We start from the raw sequence: 25,258 nt of genomic DNA on the forward strand, positions 1-25,258 counted from the left end.
CTACTCTTAAGAAGCTTCTTTATTTTCTGAGCATTAAAAGTCATTAATAGCATAGTTTTATTAGTAGCTAGTCTTCTCAAAGGAAAGACTTATCTGTAATCTTTGCCCTTGGTAGTCCCATAATCACTTTCTAGAAATAACAATTTATTCCTCTCTTTATTCCCAGGGAAACTAAATATTCCAGGTCATATTATTTATTTTTTCCTCAAGCAAATTGCACAAAAATTTATAGTAAAGCAAGAAAAGCTAAGGACAGAGTAAAGCTAACTTTTGCTGCCAGAGGAAAAAAGTTTCCTTACCTCTCTTGCCGAGCTGCTCTTGGAAAAAGCTTCAGAATCTCAGCATGTAGGGGCTTTATTTGCTCAGGTTCCTTCACTTTTATTTCCAGTAAATAATTCTTGCCAAATTTGCTTTTCAGATGTTGGATAGAACCAATACAACTAGGACCAAAAAAACAGGAACATAAAGGAAAGAGAGACAAAGTCAAAAATAATATATTTTCTATTTAATCTATTGCTCTAGATTGCTGTTATTCTTTAGTCTTTGAATAATAAGTGTTGAGAGGGAGGGGAAGAAGGGAAGCAGAGAAGAAGTTATTATAAGAGCCCCTGTATAAGACTCTTTCTCCTAAAGTGTTAAGTATTTGTTTTTATAGTTGTCATTATACATTCACTCACCGTAGTTGTCCTGACACCATGATGGCCACTCTGTCACACACAGCCTCAGCCTCTGTCATATAATGTGTAGTCAGGATAGCACCATTCTCCTTGTTCTTAAAGGTTGCTCGAATTGCTTGCCTAGAGTGAAGGCAAGAAAATGCTTGTAATCACTGGAAACACACTAATGTTTCTGTAAAACTTGTCAAAAGAAAAATGAATTTGTCTTGGGAATTCAGAACAGACAAAAGAGAAAATGATTTTGTAGAGGAAGATGGCAGGGTTACAAGGGACCAAGCAAGTTGTGTTCTCCATCTCTAATAAGTTGCAGAAATTGAAGGAAATAAAAATAATGAGAGAGGGATTCTGAGATAAGGCAGAAGCACAAATTAAAAGAGAAGAGCATTGAATTAATGAACAATAAAAATTAAAATAAATGTATAAGACAGAAGACCTGTTGTGTATAATAAAATAATTGGAGGATTTACTAGAACTTTAGGTAAGTTATTTAACCTGAGTATAAGAAACCTTTTGGAACTAAATATTGATTTACCAGAGTTGATCACTTGGAGTGAATGAAGAAATAGAACTTTCAAGGCCTACTTATAACAGAACCAACTAATAAATTAAAATCAATCAGATCTTTTGCTACTAGTGCTGAGATTTATTAAAATTTCTTCTCACCATATTTGCTGTTGCCCTTCTGGGTCCATTCCAGTTGAAGGTTCATCAAGAAGTACTATGGCAGGATTTCCCAGGATACTCAGTGCAAAACACAGCTGAAATGAAGAAAATTACTGTTTATGACTGGCCTTATTTTGGTGGCTCTTAGAAGAACATCAAGCATGATACATACCTTTCGCTTTATACCTGGTGGCAATTGTTTGACTGGAGATTTCATGTATTCCTGAAGTGTGAGAGCATCTGCTAATCTGATAGAAAATAAGCTAAATGTGTTATCAAACTCTATGCCCTTGGTGGACACTGGGATAAGGTACCCACAAAAGAGAATACAATTACCCTCTTCCATATCATGGAGGTGAGGGGCAAGGCACCCCCTGCAATCTAGAAAATCCACGTAAAAATTTGTGGCCTTCTCTTCATACCAAAGAGAGAAGTCTGAATTATTATGGTACTAAAAATAAAATATATTGATGTATAATACTATACACATATTTTATACATTTTGGATTTTTAAAACATTTTTTGTTATCTACTGGCCTTCATGTATTGTCTGTAGCTTCCACAAAACTCCCCAAAATTCCCAATTATTTGTGATGTATCAAAATCATAATGGGAAAAGTCATTATGTAGAAGGCATACTTTTAACTAGAATTGCTGATCATGATCATTCTGAAAATCCCAGTTCTGTATATCAGAAAATAGACTCATTTGGGCATAAGAGAGTTCTGATTTCTCTTAGAAATCTTTCAGTACAGATCAAATTTAACCTAGCCACTTACTTTTATATGGCCCTTCAGTTAAGAATGATTTTTTTTCATTTTTAAATAAAGATTGATTATATTTTAAAATGTAAAAAAAAATTCTTAGCTCATAGACAGGCCAGATTTGACCCTCAGATTTCAGTTCGTTAACTTTTGAAACACTTTTGCCTTTGAAATTTGTTACTTCTGTATTTTTCAGTTATTTAATTTCAACTTGCATTGTTTGCCAATTTCATGACTCCAGATTTATTTATTTTTAGGTTTTATTGTTCAAATGACCATTGAATTGAGACATAGGAAAGTAGATATTATCAAAGAGAATGCTGTTTAATTTTAAATTAGTTCTCTAGAGGAGGAAGGGAGAATATACTGCCTGACAAATTCTACATTGTTCAAATTTTCTTCTTCACTTTTTAAAGTCTCTAAAATCAACAAAACAATAAACCAAAGCTTGACTTATAGCATTTGCTAACATCTATGATGTAACTATTCACAGTGGAATTTAACTTTTTAGTTGTCTCCAGCACATCTTTAGTTCTATCCCAGCTCTAGCACTGATGACCTATGATTTGAGTCATAATAGCATACAAATTTCCATATCTGATTGTATGTAAAGGGATAACTACACTTTTCTGACTCCTCCTAGAGAGAACTGGTAGGGATTCTTTCTATTTCATACCGTGAAGTCGTAATGAAAGCATCTTCTTTGGCTATCCCTTTCACTGCAGCATACAGCTCCAGGTGTTCTCTCACAGTAATGTTTTGCCATAGTGAGTTTTCCTGAGCACAGTAGCCAAAAAATTGGAGCATATCATTTCCTTCTTGACTCATGGAAGTACCACTCCTTTTTAGCACCACCTATACAAAGATCCTGTTTTCATATCATTCATGTAAAATATATAGATGCATTTCCACAATATATTCTGTTCTACATTAGAATAAAGAATAAATCTAATAATTTAGCTATGATGAAAAGATGAGAGAGAATAATTGCATGAATATTAGGGTGTATAAAAGCATAGAAAGTGGTTCTTTTCATAGAATCCATCACTTTACCATGATGAATATACCTTAGTTTCTTATCTTGAAGAAAAGGAAAGGAAAAAGGAATAAATATTTATGTATAAATTATGATATGCCTGTCACTGTTCTAAGCACTTAAAACATATATATATATATCTTATTTGATCTGCTACCTAGCTGCCATTTTGAAGCTAAAATTCCTATGATTCTATGAATTAGTAACTGAATTCCTGATTCTTAATCCTGCCCTATTTATTGCAACTTTCCAAAGAGCTTGAATCTGACTTTCTTTTCACTTACTATTAATATCCTTGAACAGTGCTTTCCCCCTGAAAAAAAAGAAAATTATTGGTGTCCTTTGCTTCTGAAGGGATTATTATCTCAAACCTTATCCCTCACTAGGCAGACCTTTCTTCATGATACTTGCAGTCATTCTCCCTGCCTCTTTTCTTCAGATTAGCTCTCCTCTCTAGTTTTCCCAGGTGCCATCTGAGGCCTGGTTCTGCTCTGGGGACATCTGTCCAGAAGACTGGCCATTGCTACTGCAATGTATGTATTTGTAAAAAGTTGAAGAAAGAGAAAAAGATCTTCATCTCCTTCATAACCTATGATCAGTATCAACACCAAATAATTAATGAACTCACAATTTGTATAAGTTGACTATGATAGGAGCTGAATTTATAAAAAGGCATAAAGCACTATCTTTTCTCTTGAAGTATGCATAATAAAATTAGGATGGTAGGACACAAAAATAAATAACATTACATGGTAGTACATGCCAAGTGCCAAATGTATAGAATAGACCATGAATACTAGCTATATTTGTCTGCATCATCTGGATAATATAAAATTTGTGTCAGTTATAATTGGTATTCTTTATCGTAGGAATATATGTATATTATGGTTAGCTGGGTAATTCAGTGAATATGGTGCTGGAAATAAAGTCAAGAAGACTTTTCTTCCTAAGTTCAAATCTTGCCTGAGACATTTATTAACTGTATGAATCTAGTTAAGTCATTTTATCCTGTTCGCCTTATAAAATAAGCTAGAGAAGGAAATGGCAAACCTCTCCACTATTTTTGCCAATTGGGTGTCACAAAAAGTTGTACATGACTGCAAAATGATGACAACAAAACAATAAATGCTTTTGTATGTACATATATATGTATATTTGTTGCTAGAAAGAAGCACTATATATTATTATGTATTAATATTAATATTACATATATATTATATACTACATACACATGTGTTTTGTTTTTGTCAAGGAGGTGTGGATGTTAATGATTGTAATTTGCTGTTCAGGACAGAAATCATCCAGTGATTCTATTTCCAACTCCCCAGAAGAGTTCCACTGACTTTGTAGTCAATAGTATCTGGATTTTTATAAACTAGCCTCTAACATTTTAATGCATGGTGGGAGGAGTAGTTATCACAGGAGAGGGGCCAGCTCAGGAACAATTATGATGGTAGTGAGATGAATGCATGGGGATCAGAAAGGGGCATGCAAGAATAACTGCCACCATAAGGAGCAATGATGGAGATTTGGAGAGAAACTATGAAGTAGGTAGAACCAGCTATGAGTTCTACAGCCTCAGAATCTAGAAATGGAACCATGTATATAAATCAAAAGAGGATAGATATAAGAGAAGGTAACCCATGTCACTGAAATTCTCCTTGCTCTTCACACTAAGTCACTAATTCTTGTAATTTACCTTCTTCCCTCTCCCTTTCTCAATCCTTAGTAAATAAAGCATATACCTATTCTTCAAATATACATTTCATAAGTATTAAAAATGTGATTATTTAATCACTGTAGTACTGCTCTGTGAGTATCCTTATTCAAACACAGAAAAGAATGCTAGGGAATCACCAAGAGGCAGATAGTATTTTATTGGAATAAATTTTCTCTAATTGGGTGCTTGAGCTGTATAAATACATTTTTACAACTTCCTCCAGCAGGTAGAAAAATTTGAACCCAGATCTTTCTAAGTAAATGAATTAATAATTTGGCTGAGGGGGATGGGAAGCATTGTACTGCCTTGACAATTTCCTTTTACAAGATTTCTTGTAGCTCAGGAAAATTTTCTTGTAAAAGGAGGAGCAACATCCCTCATATAATTAAAGAGCAAATTAAATCACAGCTCTGCTTATCCAGACCAAAACAGTCATTCTATATCATCTCCCTGTGTGTATTCATGTGTGTCTGTGTGTGTGTCTGTGTTTGATAGAAGGTATAGAAAAGATACATTCTTTTCTTTGCCTATCAAAATGCTTCTCTTTCTTCAAGATTTAGGCCACTTTAATGAATATCTTCACTTCTCTGATTTCTCAAGCTCAGAGTTCTGCTTCCTCACTTTTTTTTTCCTGCAGAATTTATCTGGATTTCTCCTGTACTCCCATCATGTACAACCTTTTATTATTCTTGTTTTTCTGCATATTGACCCCCTTTTTGAGGATAAAGATTTTGGTTTTTCTTCTTTATGGCTCTAAAATATAGCACATTGTCTTGTATTGAGTAGGAGTTTAATTAGTATTTATTGAATTATCTGGTGATCGATATGTTTTCATGGCTGCAACTATCATTTCTGTTTCTACATATCTATTTCTGAACCTGATTTCTGCTGAAACATACACTCATTACCTGACTGATATTTTCCACTTGGATATATTTTATCACCTCATTTTTCATTTATCTAAAATCAAACTAATTATCTTTTACTTGAAGTCAAATCCCATTTATTATTTTGTAATTTCTATTAATGATATCTTTATTTCTCCTAGTACCCACAATCAAGATCTTGGAGTCAATCTTGACTCTTTCTCCTCTCTCACCAGCCCTTCCCAAACCTACCTACATTTGGTCAGTCACTGGTAATTTTGATTCCTTCCTTGTAACTTCCATAGAACAAATTCCCTCTTTTCTATTTCTTGTGGCAGAGCCTGACCTCATCAATCCTAAGCTTTGACTATCACATTAGTCTATTAGTTGATTTCCCTATCTACTATATATTCCTTTTTCTAATAAAATCTATAGATTGACAATTAATATTTTTAAAATGTTATTTTGCATTCCTTTGCACATGGGCAAAGCTCATCAGAGGTCCTCTATGTTCTGCTGAATGAAATCTAAAGGCCCTAACATTCAAGGCTCTCTTCAATCTGATCCTTGTCAATTCTATAGCAATACCCTTTATTTTCCTACTCATTGGATTGCAAACAGATTAATCTAATATTCTATTTCCATGTAGGTTTCCACTTTAAACATATTTTCTCCCTCCTTATCTTTTCCTATTTTTATAAGTCTTACTCAATTTTCACTCAAGTCCCACACATTCTCTGAAGTCCTTGCCGCCAGCTGAATTTTCTGACATTGATCTCTTTACAACTTCTTTAAGAAAATATTGTTATATAAAAGAACAGTCGCTTTGGGACAGCTAGGTAGCACAGTGGATAGAGCACCAACCCTCAAGTCAGGAGAACCTGATTTCAAATCTGATCTCAGACACTTAACATTTACTAGCTGTGTGACCCTGGACAAGTCATTTAATTCCAATTGCGTCAAAAGAAAAAAAAAAAAGAAGAAGAACAACCATTCTCAATACAGGTTAAACTTATAGGGAGACAGGCTAACTATCAAAGTAGAAAGACTGCTGATTTTGGAGTCAGGAAAATCTGAGTTCAAATCTGTTCCTCAATTGTAAAATGGGGATGTATATCTCACAAATCTGCTATAACAATTAAATGAAATATTTTAAAAGTATTTAGCATATAGTAGGTATTTAATAAATGCTTATTCCCTTTCCTAAACTTCTAGTCTTTTGAAGCAGAAATGAATTTTTAAGCAGAAAGAAATTACAGAATATTTTAAAAGACATGAGAATAACACAAGCAACTATGCAAAATATATGGCAAGTTGAGATTGATTTGATTTCAATAAAAAATTTAGGTCACAGTAGGAAAGGGTAAGGTTGCAATAAACAAAGGCCAGAAAAGTACACTAATGGATAGAGTGTTGGGCATAGAGTAAGAAAGACTCATTTTCCTGAAATCAACTCTGGTTGCAGACATTTATTAGTTATATGATTCTGTAGGCCTATTTCCTCCTCTGTAAAATGAACTGGAGAAGGAAATGATAAATCACTCTAGTATCTTTGCCAAGAAAAATCCAAATGGGATCATGAAGAGTCAGACATGACTGAAATGTATGAACAACAACTAAAAAAAGGACCAAATTAAGGATGAATTAAGTCTGAATGACAGACTAAGACTAAGATTCTATAGGAGACAGAGTTCTACCAGTGGTTTTAGAACATAGAAAGTTATTTTAGAATGACTACTTGACAGCAGTATATAGACTTGAATGAAAGGAAGAAGAAATGAGAAGCAAGAAAACCAAATAGTAAACTATGACAATAATAAAAAACCGAGACTAACTACTAGGGTTTGAAATAGAGAGTGTATTGAACAGACATTTCAAAACTCAAATCATACTGACTAGGTGATGGATCAGTAGCGAGGGGTGCGATGGAAAGAAGTTAAAGATAACCACAAGATTCTGAATCTGGAAAACTAGAAGAATCATGCTATAGAAATGGGGAAATTAGGAAAAAGAATAAGTTTTAAGAAGATATCCAGTTAAAAAAAAGATAGCCTATATGATCACTTAATAATAAGATGGAAGCAGATAAAATATTGGGGAAAATTGAAAATGTAGAGAAAATCAGATTACAGCTCAACAAGGAAAAAATGTCATAAAAGCCTAGAGAGAAGCCGGGATTCCAAGTAGTCAAGAGGAAAAGATGGAATTGCATGCTTCAGAAGAATCAAGTAGGATTAGGACTTATAAATGGTCATTAAGTAATGAAGAATCCATGGTGAGTTTTGAGAACAATTTCAATATAATGAAATCTGGAGAAGAGATTCTTAACAACATTTTAAAAAAATTGTTACAGATTCTCCTTGAAGTCTTATGAAATTTATGGAACTCTTCTCAGGATAATGTTTTTAAAAACATAAAAACCAAATGAAGAAATTTCAGTGTATCTGTGAGCTTGGATAGAAAAAAAATTACATTTTGTTTTCACTAGCCTTTAATTTCAATTTAGTTTTTTCTTTAATACATTCTTCTTATAAGTTATGAATCATAGTATTATTAACTTTCACCAGATTGCCAAAGAGGTTCTTACAAAAGAAAAAAGACTAAGAAGCCTTGGCTTGAGTAGATCTACTTGAAAACTATCCTTTTTTGTGAGTATTTGAAAGAGTAAACATGTATTCCAATTTCCCTTCTCCCTCCTTACTTACATAAGCATACTATGCAACATCTCAAGTCCAAGAAGATGGTGTTCAGCCGTTGAAGCCAGCTTAATCTAAGTGACCTTTAAGAAACCTTTGAATAATGCCTTTGGTTCATTAATAACTTTTTTGTCCTTTGCAGGATTTAGAATTTAGACAATCTGGACCGGAAAAATATTTTGTCTTTTCTCATATGTTACTTTTTCCTTATTAACTGATAAATATAAGATGTATCAGTTCTTTAAAGAGAAGGGACAATAATTTTCCCCTAGTTTTATTGTTTAGTAAAATTTTGAGCCATGATTTTTCCCATGATATTATTAGTTTGGAAAGTCATGTACTCATTTACCATATGTTATGTTTTGAATACTAAGTTAATCAGTCAATAAACATTTATTGAGTTCCTACTATGTGCCAGGCACTGTGCTAGGCACTAAGGACACAAATAAAAGCAAAACACAGCCCCTACTCTCAAGAGGCTCACATTCCAATGAGGAAGACAACATGAACATAACTATGTACAAATGATATTTACAGAATAAACTGGTGATGATCAACAAAGGGAAGGTACCAGAATTAAAAGGGGTCAAAAAGACTCCCTCTAGAATGTGGGATTTGGGCTGAGATATGAAAGAAATCAGGAAGACAGAAGGTCGTGACAAGATCCTAGTATGAGAGACAATCAGTGAAAATATCCAGAGTCTGAACATAAAAGTATTTTGTTAGGGAACTGCAAGGAGGCCAATGTTACTGTATTGTAGGGTAAATTGGTTGAATACAACATGTAAGAAAAATAATGGAAAGTAGGTTATGAGGATCTGAATACCAGATATTTCCTATTTGATCCTGGAAATAATAGAGTAATTAGAATTTATTGAATAGGAAGAAGGACACACTGTTCAGAATTGCACTTTAAAATGATCATTTTGACAGATTAATGGAAGATGGACTGGAGGAAGAAAAAACTTGAGATTGGCAGACCAACCAGTAAGATTGTAATAGTTCAAACATGACGTGATTTAAGTCTGCATCAGGGTAACATCAAGATCAGAAGAAAAAAGAAGAAATATAGAAGTGATATTACAAAAGTGTAAATGACGGGACTTGGTATTGGCTGGCTACGAAGTCTGAAAAAGAATGAGTAGTCAAGAATGACACATTGGGTGTTTGGGAGGATGGTGGATTGCTCTTCACTATATTAAGAAGTTTGAAAGGGCAGGTATGGGGGTAAAGATAATGAATTTAGCTTTGGACATATTGAGATATCTATGGGATACATAGTTTGAAATTTTTAGTAGACAAATGGAAATATGAGTCTGGAATTCAGAAGAGAGTTATAATTTTATAAATATATCATATTCATTAGCATAGAGATAATAATTACCATGGAATTACCAAGTGAAATAAAATAGAAGAAAAGAAGAGGACGCTCTAGGATACTCGGGATTAATGGGTTGAACTGAATGAAGATCCAGCAATCAGACAAGCACTTGGAGAACCAGGAGAGAGTAGTATCATGAAAACCCAGAGAAGAGCATAGAAATAACAAAGGCTATAGAGATAAGTTGCAAAAATCTAAAAATTAATATCAGTAGTTGAAAAACTTATCTTCTGGGCGGCATCATCTTTTAAACAATTTCCTTTTGTTTCTCCTACCTTTCCTGCAGTTGGACTTATGTCTCCAGTTATCATCCTAATTGCTGTACTTTTGCCAGCTCCATTGTGTCCTAGGAGCCCCAGGACTTCACCTGAAAGGAATAGTAACTGAAAGTTATTTTATGCTCAGATTAATTTACCAACCTTCTAAACAAATGTTACCTGGAGTCTAAAAGAGCAAGAAGTATTTTTGGAGCCACTGCATTGATTTTTCATTAATGTCACTGCAATGGATATAATGTCATTACAATGGAATAGAAAAGAGCTGTTTTGTTTACATTTTCTTTATGTCTTTTATATACCAGGAATTAGGTAGATTTGGGGAAACTTTCTGGAGTCCTGCTTTTTCAACTTGTAATTGAAATCTTGATTAATTTAACAGTTCATTCAATATCCCATTCTGACATAGTGGCACAGGTCTAGTCAAGTTTTAAACCATAAATATTTCTGTTGCATCTTGTTTATTATCATATACTTCAACAAGAAGTTTATAACTTTAATAGAGGTATAATTATTTTCCTATCCTAGAAAATAGCTGTCTTTTGATCAGAAATTACACATTAATAACACAAACACATTTACCCAGCTTACATATTGAATACTTTTATATTAACTACTAGTTTCAAATATACCAAACAAGCAGGACCCTCGAAAATTCTACATCTAGAAAATGGGGGGAGGGAAGAACTCTGCTAATTGATCTATTGTTTCAAACCTTTTTTAACGCAGAAAGAAATATTTCGTGTAGCCAGTTTCTTTTTTTTCTTTGCAAAGCAACTTTTCTTCTTGCCTTCATATTCCTTTCGTAGGCAGCTAGCAATAATAACGGGTTTCTGAAAAAAAGACAATTTTTATTTTCCTCACAATTTTGGTTGAATACTGCATTTCCCTGGCTCTACACCATATTCTGCCCCAAACTGTGAAACTAGTACACACTAGGGACAGCACCTGTATGATAAAGGCAAGAGTACTATCCCATCATGTGTTCATATCTAGGAGGATATGTAATCTCAAAATGTTGAGGGCTACATAAGCTAATTTTCATAGTTTCAATATGTTAATGATCTGTGGGTTTAAATCATGGAACATCACAATCACCAACAAATAAAAATTGCAAATGACTCATGGAGCAATGGAAAGATTGGTGGGTAAGTAGGCTAACAATAATGCTATATTTTAAAAGTGATGTAAATGACATGAAAGATGTAAATGACTAGAAAAAGAAGGGGTAGTCATATAAGGGAGAATGAGGGACAAAAATAGATATGAGGAGATATACCAAGTTTGTCTCTATTATACCAAAGGAAAGCTTCCAATATGTTGGAGAAATTCATTTTTTGTAGAATTTATAAGACATCGATTAGAATTGTACCAGATAAGACAGCATCCAGAATTTTAATTTTATAATAGTGGAGCAACCTACTTATTGTATCACAGAACTATGAGAGATAAAATGATGTGCTGGAATAAGAGTCAAAAAAATCTGTGTTCAAATTCTGCTACTCAATGTCTGACCCTAGGTGAATATGTTACTCCATGTCTCAATTTCCTCATCTGTGAAATCAGGAGGATTGGATGTTCCATTAAATTGTCAAAATTTATTATCATTTTCAAATTATAAATTTAATGTGAGTTAATATTTTCTCTAAATGGATTAAAGTCAGGCTCATTGGTACATAATTCTTCAATGTGCACAGAGACTATGAAAACTTTTACTTCATATTTAAAAACCAATGGAATCTTGAAGTGTTAACAATTTGACTGTCATTTTTGAGGAGTATGTGAAGATCTTGAGAATTTAATTGTGATTCTGGAAAATTATCTGTTTTCGTTAGAGATAAATTGAATGAAAGAACTAAAAGAAGCAACCCCCCCCACAAGATCAAAACAATGTGTAATCATATAAAATACTATAATTATTGATAAGCTACAGATTAAAACAACCTTGAGATAACATTCTACACCTATCAAATTAACTAAAATAATGGAAGGGGAAGATGACAATTGTTGGAGAGGACATGGAAAATTTGGGGCACTAATTCATTATTGGTGGAATTGTAAAATGATTCAACCAATTTGGAGACCAACCTGGAATTATGTCCAAAGTGTTATTAAACTAAATGTTCCCTTTGATCCAGTAATATTTGCTCTATTTCCAAAAATGGTTAGAGATAAAGGAAAAGAACCTATAGCTTCAGAAATGATTATAACAGTTCTCTTTGTGGTAGCAAATTATTGGAAACTCCAGGGATTCCCAACAATTAGGCAATTGCTGGACAAATTGTATGATTGTAATGGAATACTACTGTGCTATAAGAAATAAAGAATTCAATGATTTTAGAAAAAACAGGGAAAGACTTGCATGAAATAATGAAGGGAGAAATAATTGTATACTGTAAAGGCAATATTGTTTTAAGAACTGTTTTGGGCAAATAAGTTATTTTGACCATTATACTCAATTTAATTAAAAAGGACATATGATGAAAGACATCAAGAAAGAAGTGATAAATACAAGGATATATGGAACAATTGTGTTTGTATTTGTGTGTGTGTTTGTGAGAATGTGTATGTGTGTGTATATATATATATATATATATATATATATATATATATATAAAATGGTACATATCTCTAGAATAAAGGGTGGGAAGAGAAGAAAAAAAGAAATTTACATAATATTTCTGTTGTATATTTGGAAGGAATGGCAAGTTGTACATAGCAGATTTACAGTTTCATGGATAATCAGCTTTCCTATTGTACCATGTTGCAAAAATGTTGTTTTATTCCATAAATTTAAAATACTTTTTAAAAGAAAAAAATTATTGCCTGAAAGAGAAAAAATATTTCTTCTCTTGCAAAGAAATACCATGACAAGAATTCTTAAGAAACTTTGGCTGCCATTCTAAAGAGAGTTAAATGGTGGAATTTTTTTTTTAAATTAATGAATCAGTTCTTACAAAACTGGTGAGAGGTGACCCTGACTATGATCTTTCTCATAATGCAAATGTGTTAATAACTATTTCTTTCCATGTTTCATTGTTTGTTGGACATATATAAATTGTGTACCCAATAACCTTGATGGTTATTTAATTCTGGGAGATTAAGGATTTGACATAGAGAAAAATAAGTAAAATATTATGAAGATATATATATATATATGTATATATGTGTATGTATATTATATATATATTTACTTATTTTAAAAGTAATGTTTAATTAAATGTAAATTAAAAGAGCAAATTAATTAATTGGTATGTTGCATTTTTAGTTATTGATAAGGAAATACCAAAATATACTTCTTAATTACTGGATTGAGAGAACTAGTAAACTAACAAGTAGAAGGCAAAAGGAGTTGAAAAGTTTGAATTGTGAATGGTAAAGGAGCATACCACACAGCCCTCCTGACCCCATGTACACTATTCACCAAAGCTGTCAGTTCAAACCTTTCTATACATACAACATCTAAATTTAGCAAAAGGCCAGGTACTCTATTCCTATTCACCATTCCTTAAAATTAGTCTCATTCAAGTTCTTTGATTCAGAGCCCTTTTTAGAATTATTATTCATAAGCTTAACAAAATCTTTTTTCCTCAAAAAAGTACATTCTATTTCTATATATGTAAATTTATAGATATATTTACACTGTCCCTTTCATTTTAGTTTCTGAATAATCTTTTAGCATTCAAATTTTAACAAAAAGGTAAACAGATTCAAGATAGCAAGATAACAGATATTAAAAGAGAAATGTTTCCTGTCAATAAATGGGTCAGTGGATTGCCTCCATTTATGTTAAAGTCCCTGAGCAAAAGGACCGTTCCTTTTTGTAAATGTTGGGGAGTACAGAACAAAGAATAGAAGAGGATAGATGAAATGATGGGATTAAAGACAACATGACTGGTTACAGAGCTGAAGCACAGGGAATAACATGATTAGTTAGATGTTTACAAATGGGGCATAGAAACTATCTCCCTTCTCTCTTGAGACTAAGAAATGCTCATTGTTTAATTCCAGGTACAAGATAGTGGCCCAGATTTTTAGACAGCTTTGTGGTGCAAAGATACTAGACCCAATTCCCCTGTGTTCACACATGTCCCTCAAGGTCATTTAAAGTCCTTGAGTCAAAAATAGACCAAAAATAGATCAGAAAAGTTGGATTTTAAACTATGTATTACAGCCCAGTTGAGTCTCTGAACTTAGTTCAGAGACAAAAAAGCCATGATGTAAGCAGTTACAGAACAAAAACAAATAATTGTAAACAGGATCAATAAGCTAAATTATACAGGATCAATTCAGTCTTCTCAACCTCCAACATCATCATGCATTATGTCCCTTTGAAGTTTCTTTTCACATGGAGCTCGTTGGTACTAAAAGGAGCAGAATACTTTTGCAGAAAGAAAAAAATAATTAAATCAACCAATAAAAGATGCAGGGTACTGCTTCTTTCATAGGTGAACAGTTTATTGACTGAATGGTATAGGAAAAGAACTTTGAGACAAAAAAAAACTGGTAAAATATTTTTGTTAAACACATTTTCAGATGGACTATGAGAAGTTGAGTTGAAAAAAATAGCCAAAAAATTAATTGTGATATAAATTTCAAAAAATCTAATCAACTCCTTTGTATAATAGTTTAGCAGTTTAAAGGGGATTTAAAAACCACTTTTACTTATTCAAAATTGATAAAACTTTGAGTGATCCATGTGATAGTGGTTGATTTCTAGTAATTAGTTCTGTGAATTTGAAAACAGATTATGCAGAATTAAATTAAATTAAAACAGAATTCAGAGAGACACTGTGTCAGATATGAAATATTACTGTAGATGGCTCTTTTACATGTACATTAAACATGCATTAGGGAGACTGAATAAACTGTTTATATTACAGAGATCGGATTGCTTACCCTACTTGATAATTGGTCCAACTAAACATCTAAGTATTTTAGTAAATAGTGGTTATTTACTTGTCTATTTTACCTCATCAAGGTTTGAAACAGTCAATGCATTTGCTGTTCTCTCTCTTTCTTTCTGAATGTCCTCATCTTCACCTTCTGGTTCTTCAGGATTGGGACCTGCATCAATACTTGATGGAAAAATTCTACAGAGAACAAAGGAAATATAAAAATACATGGCATAAAGATCATGTTCCACCCGCAAAAATGTCTACATATTGTTATCCTTGGTCTTATTAGATTATCTTCTCCAAAAAAGTATCTCTTCTCTGTCAATAGTTCTTAATATTCTAGGTTAAATATCCCCTTCTGTATCATTTGTCATGGTAGAAGAGTTGGCTCAGTCAATGAAACTATGAGCTATGCCATGAAGGGTTACCCTAGGATAAGTGATAGTGCAGAGTTCTAACAAAAGATGATTCATAGGAGAAGAAAAAGGAAAATCACTTCAGTATCTTTGCCAAGAATACTCCATGAATATTATTGCTAGGATGCTATGGTCTACAAAATCATAAAGAGTTAATCATGACTGAACAACTGAACAATAATACACATATTGATAAAATTAACTCTTTTCTCTACTTTGAACCCCTAAATCCAATCTATCATCAAACCTATTATTCCCAACACACACACACACACACACACACACACACACACACACACACACACACACACACACACTTTCTCCTTATTTGCTTTTTACTGCTATCAGCCCAATTTAGGTCATTATGTCTATATAATTGCAGGAGGAGCATTAAGGATATCTTTATATTTGTTTCATCCTGATTCCATAGTCAAAATAATTTTTTAAACATTGTTTTAGTATGTTACTAATTTGTTTAAGAGCCAAGAGTAGCTCCTTATTACTTTTTTTTTTTAATTCAAATTTCTCTGCAGGTTTTCAAATCACTCCAAAATCCAGTCCCATAGATCTAACTTCAATTTCTTTTACTACCCAACACAAATAGTTCAAGTCAATCAGGCTGGACTTAATATTTCCACATTCATGGCTATTTTTAATTGTACCTTTTAGATTTTAAAATCATGGAATTTTTCCAACATCCCTTTCCTCTGCTCAAATCCAGAATCCCTAGTTATTATGAAGCAAAACAGTAAAACTAAATTGTCATTTGGAACCCCTAGTTTCCTACCCTCCTACAAAGGAAAAAGATTTGTTACATTTTTGTCCTTTAGAACCAACATTAGTCATTGCCCTAAGTTTAACTACCTTTTTAATGTTCTTTTCATTAACATTATTCCATAGGTCTTCCGTGTTTCGATTCACTCAGTTTGTGATTTCTCATAATATAATTATATATCATTACATTCACTTGTATATACCATTCACCAACTAATGAGCACACATTTTTCTAGCTTTTCTTTCTTTTATTTTTTTCTTTTCTCCTTCCTTTTTTTTGCTTCCTTCCTTCTTTCCTTTTTTTTCTTCCCTCTCTTCCTTCCTTCTTTCCTTCCTCTTTTCGAATAAAGAAAATGTTACTATGAATATTTAGATATACTATATATATACATACACACATATGTATGTGTCTGTTATTTCTCTGATATATGCTAAGATAGATAGTATGGCATAGTAGGTTGATTGCTGTACATGTAATAAAAAAGATATTTACTAACTCTGGGACTGTAGGCAAGTTACTTAATCTTACTATCTGGTTTCTCAAATCAAAATTGTGATATCTGTATTGACCTTGTGAGACTGAATTACTTCATAAATTTTATCATTATGTCAGCAATCATGATTATAATTAGTGGGAAAACTGGGAATGAATAGTTAAGAGATCTTTCCTACATAATTTTATTTCTTCCCTGAATTGTTGGCCAAACATATTATTCCTAAAGTCTGAAATGCTTTCTCTTTTCTGAGAAATCCTACCCATCTTTCAGATATCCTCCATTTCATCATGGTCTTTTCTGATTATAATAGCTGATTTCTCCCCCTCTATTTCAGCAACTAATTAATGACTAATTCCTAACCCTAATTCTAGGTAAAATGCAAATGCTCATTAAAGTTAGGATTTAGAATTTAGAGGTAGCATTAGGTTTACCTCCAGGTACGATATAATCTATTTAAATGCAGAGATTTTAATTTATCTCATTTTTTTTTATCCTTACCCACCCAATTCTATATTAGTAGAGTACGGTAGTATTGACCCAGGATTATTATTTAACACACCTTTTAAAAATCAACATGATAGTTTTAAATTTTAAAGCTAAAATTGAATACCAAATTCTATTTTTTTTCTCCAAACCTGAATATAGGGTCCATTCTTATTGATTTTTTTCCATATTTCATTTTTTCCAGGTATCGCAGAACAAAAACAAAAATGATGCAATGGAGATAAGGCTAGAAGTGGAGAAGCAGAGAAAGAAAACTATAATTATTAGCAATATTGCAAAGATTATATTCATATTTAAATTAGGAGAATCCCATCTTGTATCAAGGTAAACATGTAAAAATATTTTGTATTTTTGAGAGATAATGTGCATATTCTAATTATTTTTCTAAGATGGTCTCACTTTTTAATAAGCAGTGAGAATAAGACAGAAACATATTCATAACCTAGAATATTCACAAACTTCCAAATTCATGACCTTCCAAAACTAGACAAATTTCAAAATTTTAGAAAGAGTCAGAGTCATTTGGTAGTAACAATTATTATTCCAGATTATTCCATCAAAACTATATAAAAGCTGAATGTCTAAATTAATTCACTTTTTAGAAAAATAAGTTAGGCACTATTAAAATGATGGTATAATATTAATCGATGGTATAACATATTATTAATGGCATAATCTGATAATGTCATAACTTATGATATAACAAATACTGTCACCTTTAACTTATTGGAAAATGGAAAAGTTCTTACTATGAGAATAATGAAGAATAAATTTTTATTAATTTCATCTCTCTTATATTCAGGATTTATCTCTGCATAATAGACCTGCCAAAGAAAAACAATATGTAAATGGAAATTCATCAATTTAATAAATAAATAAAATAGGATGTAGGCATTTAATTTCCTTGCTAAATACTTGTCTAGGAATAGGCATTGCCTGGACATTTTAGAACTCTTATGTTCCCATATATACAGCATAAATTTTACACCAGTTCAGTTTAACTCAGGTTCCTTAGAAGCATTTTGCCTATTTCTGCTTAGGTGCGATCCTGAATTGATAGAGAAAATAATTATATTTAATATGCCCAAGTAAGAGGTGAAGTTGGTATGAGTGTTTTGGAAAAGAGAAGCATTTCTGCCTTAAGAGAAAAAACACATAGTTCTAATCTCTTTTGTGGAGAGAAATGAGGAAACAAGACACAGACTGAACAGCAACAGACCTATTGAGGAGCTGATGCCTCAAAAAGTCCCTGATTTTAAGCTTGTCTTTCTAGAAATTTGGGACAAGTTCCCCTTGAATGAAATTAGGGAACCCCCTTTTAGGTCAACTTGAACTATATTTGTTCAAGCTTCATTCAAGCTATGCTTTAATATTTCTTTTCCTGAAACATTTTAATCTAGATTTGTTATATGATTGGATATGGATTTACTCACTGTATGTTACTTATGATGATATTTAATGTAGCTAATATTTGGTATGAAGGAGTCAAGCCTGCTGGTATAAGCTTGGTGTACCTTCCCTTTTAAGGCAAAGAAATCAGGAAATCATCTTAAAATGTGGATGTATAGCTCTGTGTGTGTGTGTGTTTATGTGTGTGTATATATAGATATATGCATTTACATATATTTGTGTATTATGGGAGAAATATATCCTCTTTAAATTCATATACTAAATTACTATTGCTGAAATAAATGTATCACAAGCACATTTTGCTTGTGTTTTTTCTCTTTCGCTTCACGAGAAGTAGATTTTCTTTTGAAGAACAGTGAATGTGTTTTTTTTTTCTAATTGCATTCCAAAATTATTTCCTATGTGCTTATTTTGTTTTGCTTCATTTTTTTTTCTTGGAAATGCAATGAATTTATCCAAATTAAATTGCCTTGATTCCTACTTGAAATCAGCATGCAAATATTGTACAATGAATGATGAATTTATTAATATTCTATGTTTCTTAAAATTTTAAAATGCTACTATATATATAACTAATTGCTATATGTGAATGCATGATAAATTCATTAGTATTCTTTTTATGATTTGAATTCATGCCAATTGCTATGATAGTGTATTGTATAAGTATTAATACAGTAGAGCTTTGCTGCTATAACACTAATAACTAATAAAAATAACACTGCTCAATTAATTATTGTTAACATTAATACAGTATATAATTACGGCCAAGAGCTTGAAACATACTAAGCAGCATTCTAAACACATATGTAAACTTTATTTCATTCAACCAATTTCCCTTGAAATGGTTGTCTATGGATTATTGTCAGAAAAAGGTGGGTGATAAATACCTGAAAAAAGTGATATCAACCAAAAATCAAGGAGGTAATGATACCATGGATCTTGACCTCCAGTCATCTTACTAAGAAGATGATGGCAAAAAATTGGAGCCTTGCAAAGAAATGCTGCATTGGATTGTGCCAGATTCCACACACAGAACCAAGAAATACCTGGTACTACCCAAAGCTCTATAGGGGACATTGGTTCAATATTGTCATGAAAGATTAACATAATGACTTTAAACACATGAGTCAAGTCAATAGAGCTGATAAGAAAGACATTTTTCTATCCTAAGTGGGCTAGATGTTACTAAGAAATTTGTATCAAATGTGTAAAAGAAAATTATTACTAACTTGCTCTATATACCAGCAAACCTTAGGAATTTGTATATATTGACTTTTATATATGAAAGGAGATAATAAAACTATAAAGCATATCTTAGTGATAACCAATCCTTTCACCACATATATATAGCTACCCCAAAATCAGAAAATATCTACTGTTACCAAATCATTGTTTGTTTTTTTTTTCTTGGTAGAGATTTCAAGAGATTTCAATAGGATGCACTCCAATTAAGATAGAGAATTTGAAAGCAAATTACTCAAAGAAATGTTGACTTAAACAAGTATCAAAAAGTATGGAATCACCCAAGTTCAAATGTTTTATTTGCATACTATTGAATATATTGGGAACATGTACATCTAAATGATTTCCTTTGTGTGACAAAAATTTTTCTCCAAAATTTACATGATCTGGTAATTGGGGAAATCATTAATAGTGCTTACCTCAGAAAGAAGTTCAAAAATGCCAATCAATGTAAAAAAAGGTATAAATATTATGCAAAGGATCCTTTGGCTAAAGTTCTCATAAATATTTATCACTATTATTGATACCTGAAATAAAATATTAAAAAAGAATCATTATCATATGAGGGACAAGTTCAATACTTTGGAATTTGTTATTTTCTTAATATAAATAGTTTTCTAAGTTTTAAAAATATTAATAGCATTAATATAGCTTACAAAATACTTTTCTCATGGCAAAGTCAAAGAATAAAAAATAAATAGAGAACATGAAACATCTCATTAGAAAAACAACTGAGTTGAATAAATCAAAGAAAGATAATATAAAAATTGTTATACCTGACAATTACAATCAGAAAAAGATACTTGATAAAGTATTACAAGAAACTAATCAGAAAATTTTTCCTGAAGTTTTAGAACAAAGGGTAAATTAGAAGTTTTTTTTTAATCCACTATTTATGGCTTGAAAGAGATATCAGGAGGAAAACTTACAGGAATATCATAGTGAGATTTTGAAGCTCCAAGGTTAAAGAGAAAATATTACAAGCAGCAAGAAAAAATAAATAAATACTTTGGAGCTCTTTTGTGAACCAAATTTAACCAGCAAAGTTAAGCATCATCTTGAATAGGGGAAAAAAGACATTTAATGAACTGAAAGACTTTCACGTATTTGTAACTAAAAGGCCAGAACTCAATGGGAAATTCAATATATAAGATCCAGAAAAAAATATAGGAAAAACATTAAAGATCAGCTGTAAGGAACTCATTAAGGTCAAACTGTTTATTTTTTTACATATGAAAAAGTTATCAGTATTTTCAAGCCAGTGATCAGTAGTTTGAAAGAAAGGTTGGAACTGAGTTGGGGTGATTCTAAAAAAAAGAATTGTGAAGCAAAAGGTAAAAATGAAGGATTATCTCATATAAATGAGTCTTGAAAGAAAGTGAAAAAGAGGAAATAGGTGGGAGTGGCAAATTGGTAGAAACCTTACTCTCATCCTATTGGGGTTAGAGTAAAAACAACATATACTTCTAAAAGGATACACAGCTCTTTCAAAATAAAGAAATAAGAAGACTAGAGGACAGGATAATGGAGGGACTTTTAAAAGTTTGTATAAATTAATATTTAAGAGGGTGAGTGGAGATGATAAGGGAGGGACTCATAGGAATAAGTAGAATAAGTAATAGGAGGATAAAGGGAGAGGATAAGGAAGGGAGTCTTTAAAAGACTGGATTAGGGAGGCTATGGTTAGAAAAATTTTCATAGTTAAAACAAGAAAAGCAGAGCATCATTTTTAGATCACAATGCAATAAAATTATATTTAAGAAGGTATCAGAGAAACATAGATTAAAAACTAACTGGAGACTAAACAACCAAGAATGAGTGGTTAAAGAAAAAATCATGGAAACAATCTATAGTTTCATTAAAAATGAATACAATAATAAGATGATATATCAAAATCTGTGCAGTAGCACAAGTGGTAATCAGAGGAAATTTTACATTTCTAAATGTTTACATGAATAAGGTACAAGAACAAACCAATGACTTAGGCATAGATTAAAATAAACTAGAAAAAGAACAAACTAAAAATTCCCAATTACATACTAGATTGGCAATCCTAAAAATTATAGATGAGATTAATAAAATTGAATGCAAAAAATCAGTGAAATAATAAATAAGACTAGGAGTTGGTTTTATTAAAAAACAATAAAATAAATAAAATGTGGTTTATTTGATTTTTAAAAAGAGAAGAAAAGCAAATTACTAGTATTAAAAATGAAAAGGATTAATAAACCATTAACAAATTAAATTAAAGCAATTATGAGGAGTTATTTTGTATAATAAAATACAAAAAAACCAATAATGTGAAATTGGAAGAATATTTACAAAAAATTAAAAACTAGCTTAATCAGAAGAAGAGGAAATAAAATATCTAAACAGACATATTTTAGAAAAAAAATAAATTAAACAGGCCATAATGAGCTTCCAAGAAAAAAAAAAGCAGCAAGCCAGATTGATTTAAAAGTGAGTTGTACCAAAAATCTAAAGATCAATTAATGCCAATATTAAATAAATTACTTGGAACAATAAGTAAAGAAAGGATCCTAGCAAATTCTGTAAAAAACATATATGATACTAAATCTAAGCCAGGAAGAGTAAAAACAGAAAAAATAAAATTATAGACCAACTTCATTAATGGATATGGATGCAAAAATTTTTAATAAAATACTAGCTAAAAGATCACAACAATATATTATATTATGTCAAAGCAGGATTTATATCAGGAATGAAAGGATGGATTACCATGAGAAAAGATGTTAACATAATTGATTATATTAATAACAAAGGTAATAAAATTACATGATAACATTAAGAGTTGGAAAAAGCTTTTGTTAAAGTGCTACATGTATTTCTATTAAATACATATGAAGACATAGGTATAAATTGATCGTTTCTTAAATTAATAAAAAAGCATTTACCTAAAACCATCAGCAAGCATTATCTGTAATGGGGATAAAATAGTAGCTTTCCCAGTAATATCAGGTATGAACCAATGATGCCCACTGTCACCAATATTATTTAATATTTTATTAAAAATATTATTAATAGCAATAAGAGAAGAAAAAAGAAATAGAAGGAACCAGAGAGGAAATCACATAATAAAATTATCTTTTTGTAGACAATATAATATACTTGGAAAAACCCAAAGACTCAACTAAAAAGTTAGCTAATACAAGTAATAATTTTAGCAAATAAATACACAATAATCATTAGCATTCCAATAAAACACTTCAAAAAGAGATGATAAGAAATACCTCACTTAAAATAGCTCTAGATCTTATAAAATACCTAGGAGTACATTTGTCAAAACAAACCCAAGAACTATATGAACAAAATTTTTAAAAATTATACAGATAAAATCAGATAAAAATATTGTCTATGGATACATAGAGTCAATATAATGAAAATGACAACTTTACCCAAACTAATTTATACTTGATGCCATCCCAATAAAATTACCAAAATATTTTACTGAGCTAGAAAAACATAATTTAAAATTTTTTGAAGGGATAAATGGTAAAGAATATCAAAGAAAATAAAGTATGTAGTATGAAGAGGTTTATCAGTATCAGATCTTAAATTATATTACAAGGCACTAATCATCAAAACTATCTGGTACTTACTAAGAAATAGAAAGATATATCATTGAAACAGAATAGATACCCAATTTACAGTAGTAAATTATATAATAACCTTGTATTTAATCACTATAACAGTTTAAGATAAGAACTCATTATTTGGTCAAACAGTTGTTGGGAAATCTGGCAAGCAATCTGGCAAAAAATGAGCATAGACCTATCTCTTACACCATTTACCATTTATAAGGTAAAAATGGATTTATGACCTAGATATAAAGAAAAATATTATAAGAAAATTTGAAAAATATAGAACATATTACCAATCAGAGCTATGATAGTTACACAATATATTAAAAAACAAACCCCCAAAATACAGAGCAGTATGAAGTATAAAACTGATGATTTGGATTACATTAAATTAAAAGGTTTTGTACAAATAAAATAAATGTTATTAAGATCAAAAGCAAAGCAGTAAATTGGGAGAAAATGTATAGACAATTTCTCAGCTAAAGGTTTCATATCTCAAATATATAAAGAACTTTTTCAAATCCATTAGAATAATGGTCTTTCCTCAATTAATAAATGGTCAAAGGATCTCAACAGGTAGTTTTTCCATGAAGAAATAAAAAAAATTATCATGAAATGCTTTAAATAATTATTGATTAGAGAAATTCATATTAAAAGAACTTTGAAATATTATTTTGTACCTCTCAGATAGAATTAAATGATTGAAAGACAATGTTACAAATATTAGAAAGAATATTGGAAAATTGAAACACTGATTCACTGTTTATACCGCTGTGAAGTGATCCAATCATTTTGAAACCTTGTTTGGAATTTTGCACACAAATTGTTATTAAACTGTCTATACATCTTGACCCAGCAATCACATTTTTAGATCCATTTCCAAAGATGACTGGGGAAAAGGAAAAAAATCTATATGTTCTAAAAATATAAAAAATATTTTTATACAAAAATATTTATATAGAAAAGGACTAGAAACTGGGGATGTTCATCAATTGGGGAATGACCAAACAAATTGTGGTATATGATCATAATGATGAGCTCGATGGTCTTAGGAAAACATAGACTTGCACAAAATAATGAAGAATTAAATTAGCAGAACTAGGAGAACATTGTATACATTAAGAATAACATTATTTTAAGAACAACTGGTAAAATTAGAGCACCCCTTCTTTCTCCCTCATTGTGGAAAAAAAGAGACTACAATGACAAGGACTCTGTCTGACAAACATTGTTGGAAAAGAGGGTAGCAATTTATCATAATTTAGGTTTAGACTAACTTCTTATTTCACAAATTACATGAGCTCCAAATGTATATGTACATAACCTAGATATATAAAGATCATATAAGCAAATTTGAGAAGTAAAGAAGTAGATTTCTTAGCAGCTATGGATAGCAATGAATTCTTGACCAAACTGGTAATAGAAAGCAGATAAAATGGCTAATTTGGACTGTATCAGATGGAAAAGTTTTGCACAAATAAAATAAATGCCCTCAGAATTAGAAGGTTAAGCCATTAACTGGGAAACTATCTCTGTATAAAATTTTATTTTTTAAGGAATATTATTCAAACATCCTGGAATACATTTGGAAACTATATACCAAAAGTCAATAGACCATATTCCAATAATTAAACTATACAAACATGTATATCTATATATGTACTAACAATACACACACACACACACACACACACACACACACACACACACATAAAAAGCTCCAGGTTTTTTTTTGTTGTTGTAGCAAAATACTAGTAAGTAAATGTGTATACACAAATTGAATAATTACCAAAAATATCATGCTTATATCCTTAAGCTCCAAATATGATGACTTTTT

General features: G+C 31.2%; 1 protein-coding gene across 1 annotated transcript in view; it reads right to left on the reverse strand.

Annotated features, from left to right (window-relative positions):
• LOC141538797 (ABC-type organic anion transporter ABCA8-like) overlaps positions 1-25,258 on the reverse strand; it is a 90,285-nt gene that overhangs the window by 11,820 nt on the left and 53,207 nt on the right. The window contains exons 26-36 of the mRNA XM_074260613.1: positions 20,239-20,346; positions 17,917-17,991; positions 17,299-17,393; positions 15,051-15,171; positions 10,794-10,911; positions 10,079-10,170; positions 2,781-2,959; positions 1,513-1,588; positions 1,341-1,435; positions 678-797; positions 300-440 (exon numbers count right to left, since the gene is read on the reverse strand). Coding sequence (XP_074116714.1) covers positions 300-440; positions 678-797; positions 1,341-1,435; positions 1,513-1,588; positions 2,781-2,959; positions 10,079-10,170; positions 10,794-10,911; positions 15,051-15,171; positions 17,299-17,393; positions 17,917-17,991; positions 20,239-20,346 — 1,220 coding nt within the window. The remainder of the gene's footprint in view (positions 1-299; positions 441-677; positions 798-1,340; positions 1,436-1,512; positions 1,589-2,780; positions 2,960-10,078; positions 10,171-10,793; positions 10,912-15,050; positions 15,172-17,298; positions 17,394-17,916; positions 17,992-20,238; positions 20,347-25,258) is intronic.

This window comes from Sminthopsis crassicaudata, chromosome 4 (assembly GCF_048593235.1).
Source record: "Sminthopsis crassicaudata isolate SCR6 chromosome 4, ASM4859323v1, whole genome shotgun sequence".
Lineage (NCBI taxonomy): Eukaryota > Metazoa > Chordata > Mammalia > Dasyuromorphia > Dasyuridae > Sminthopsis > Sminthopsis crassicaudata.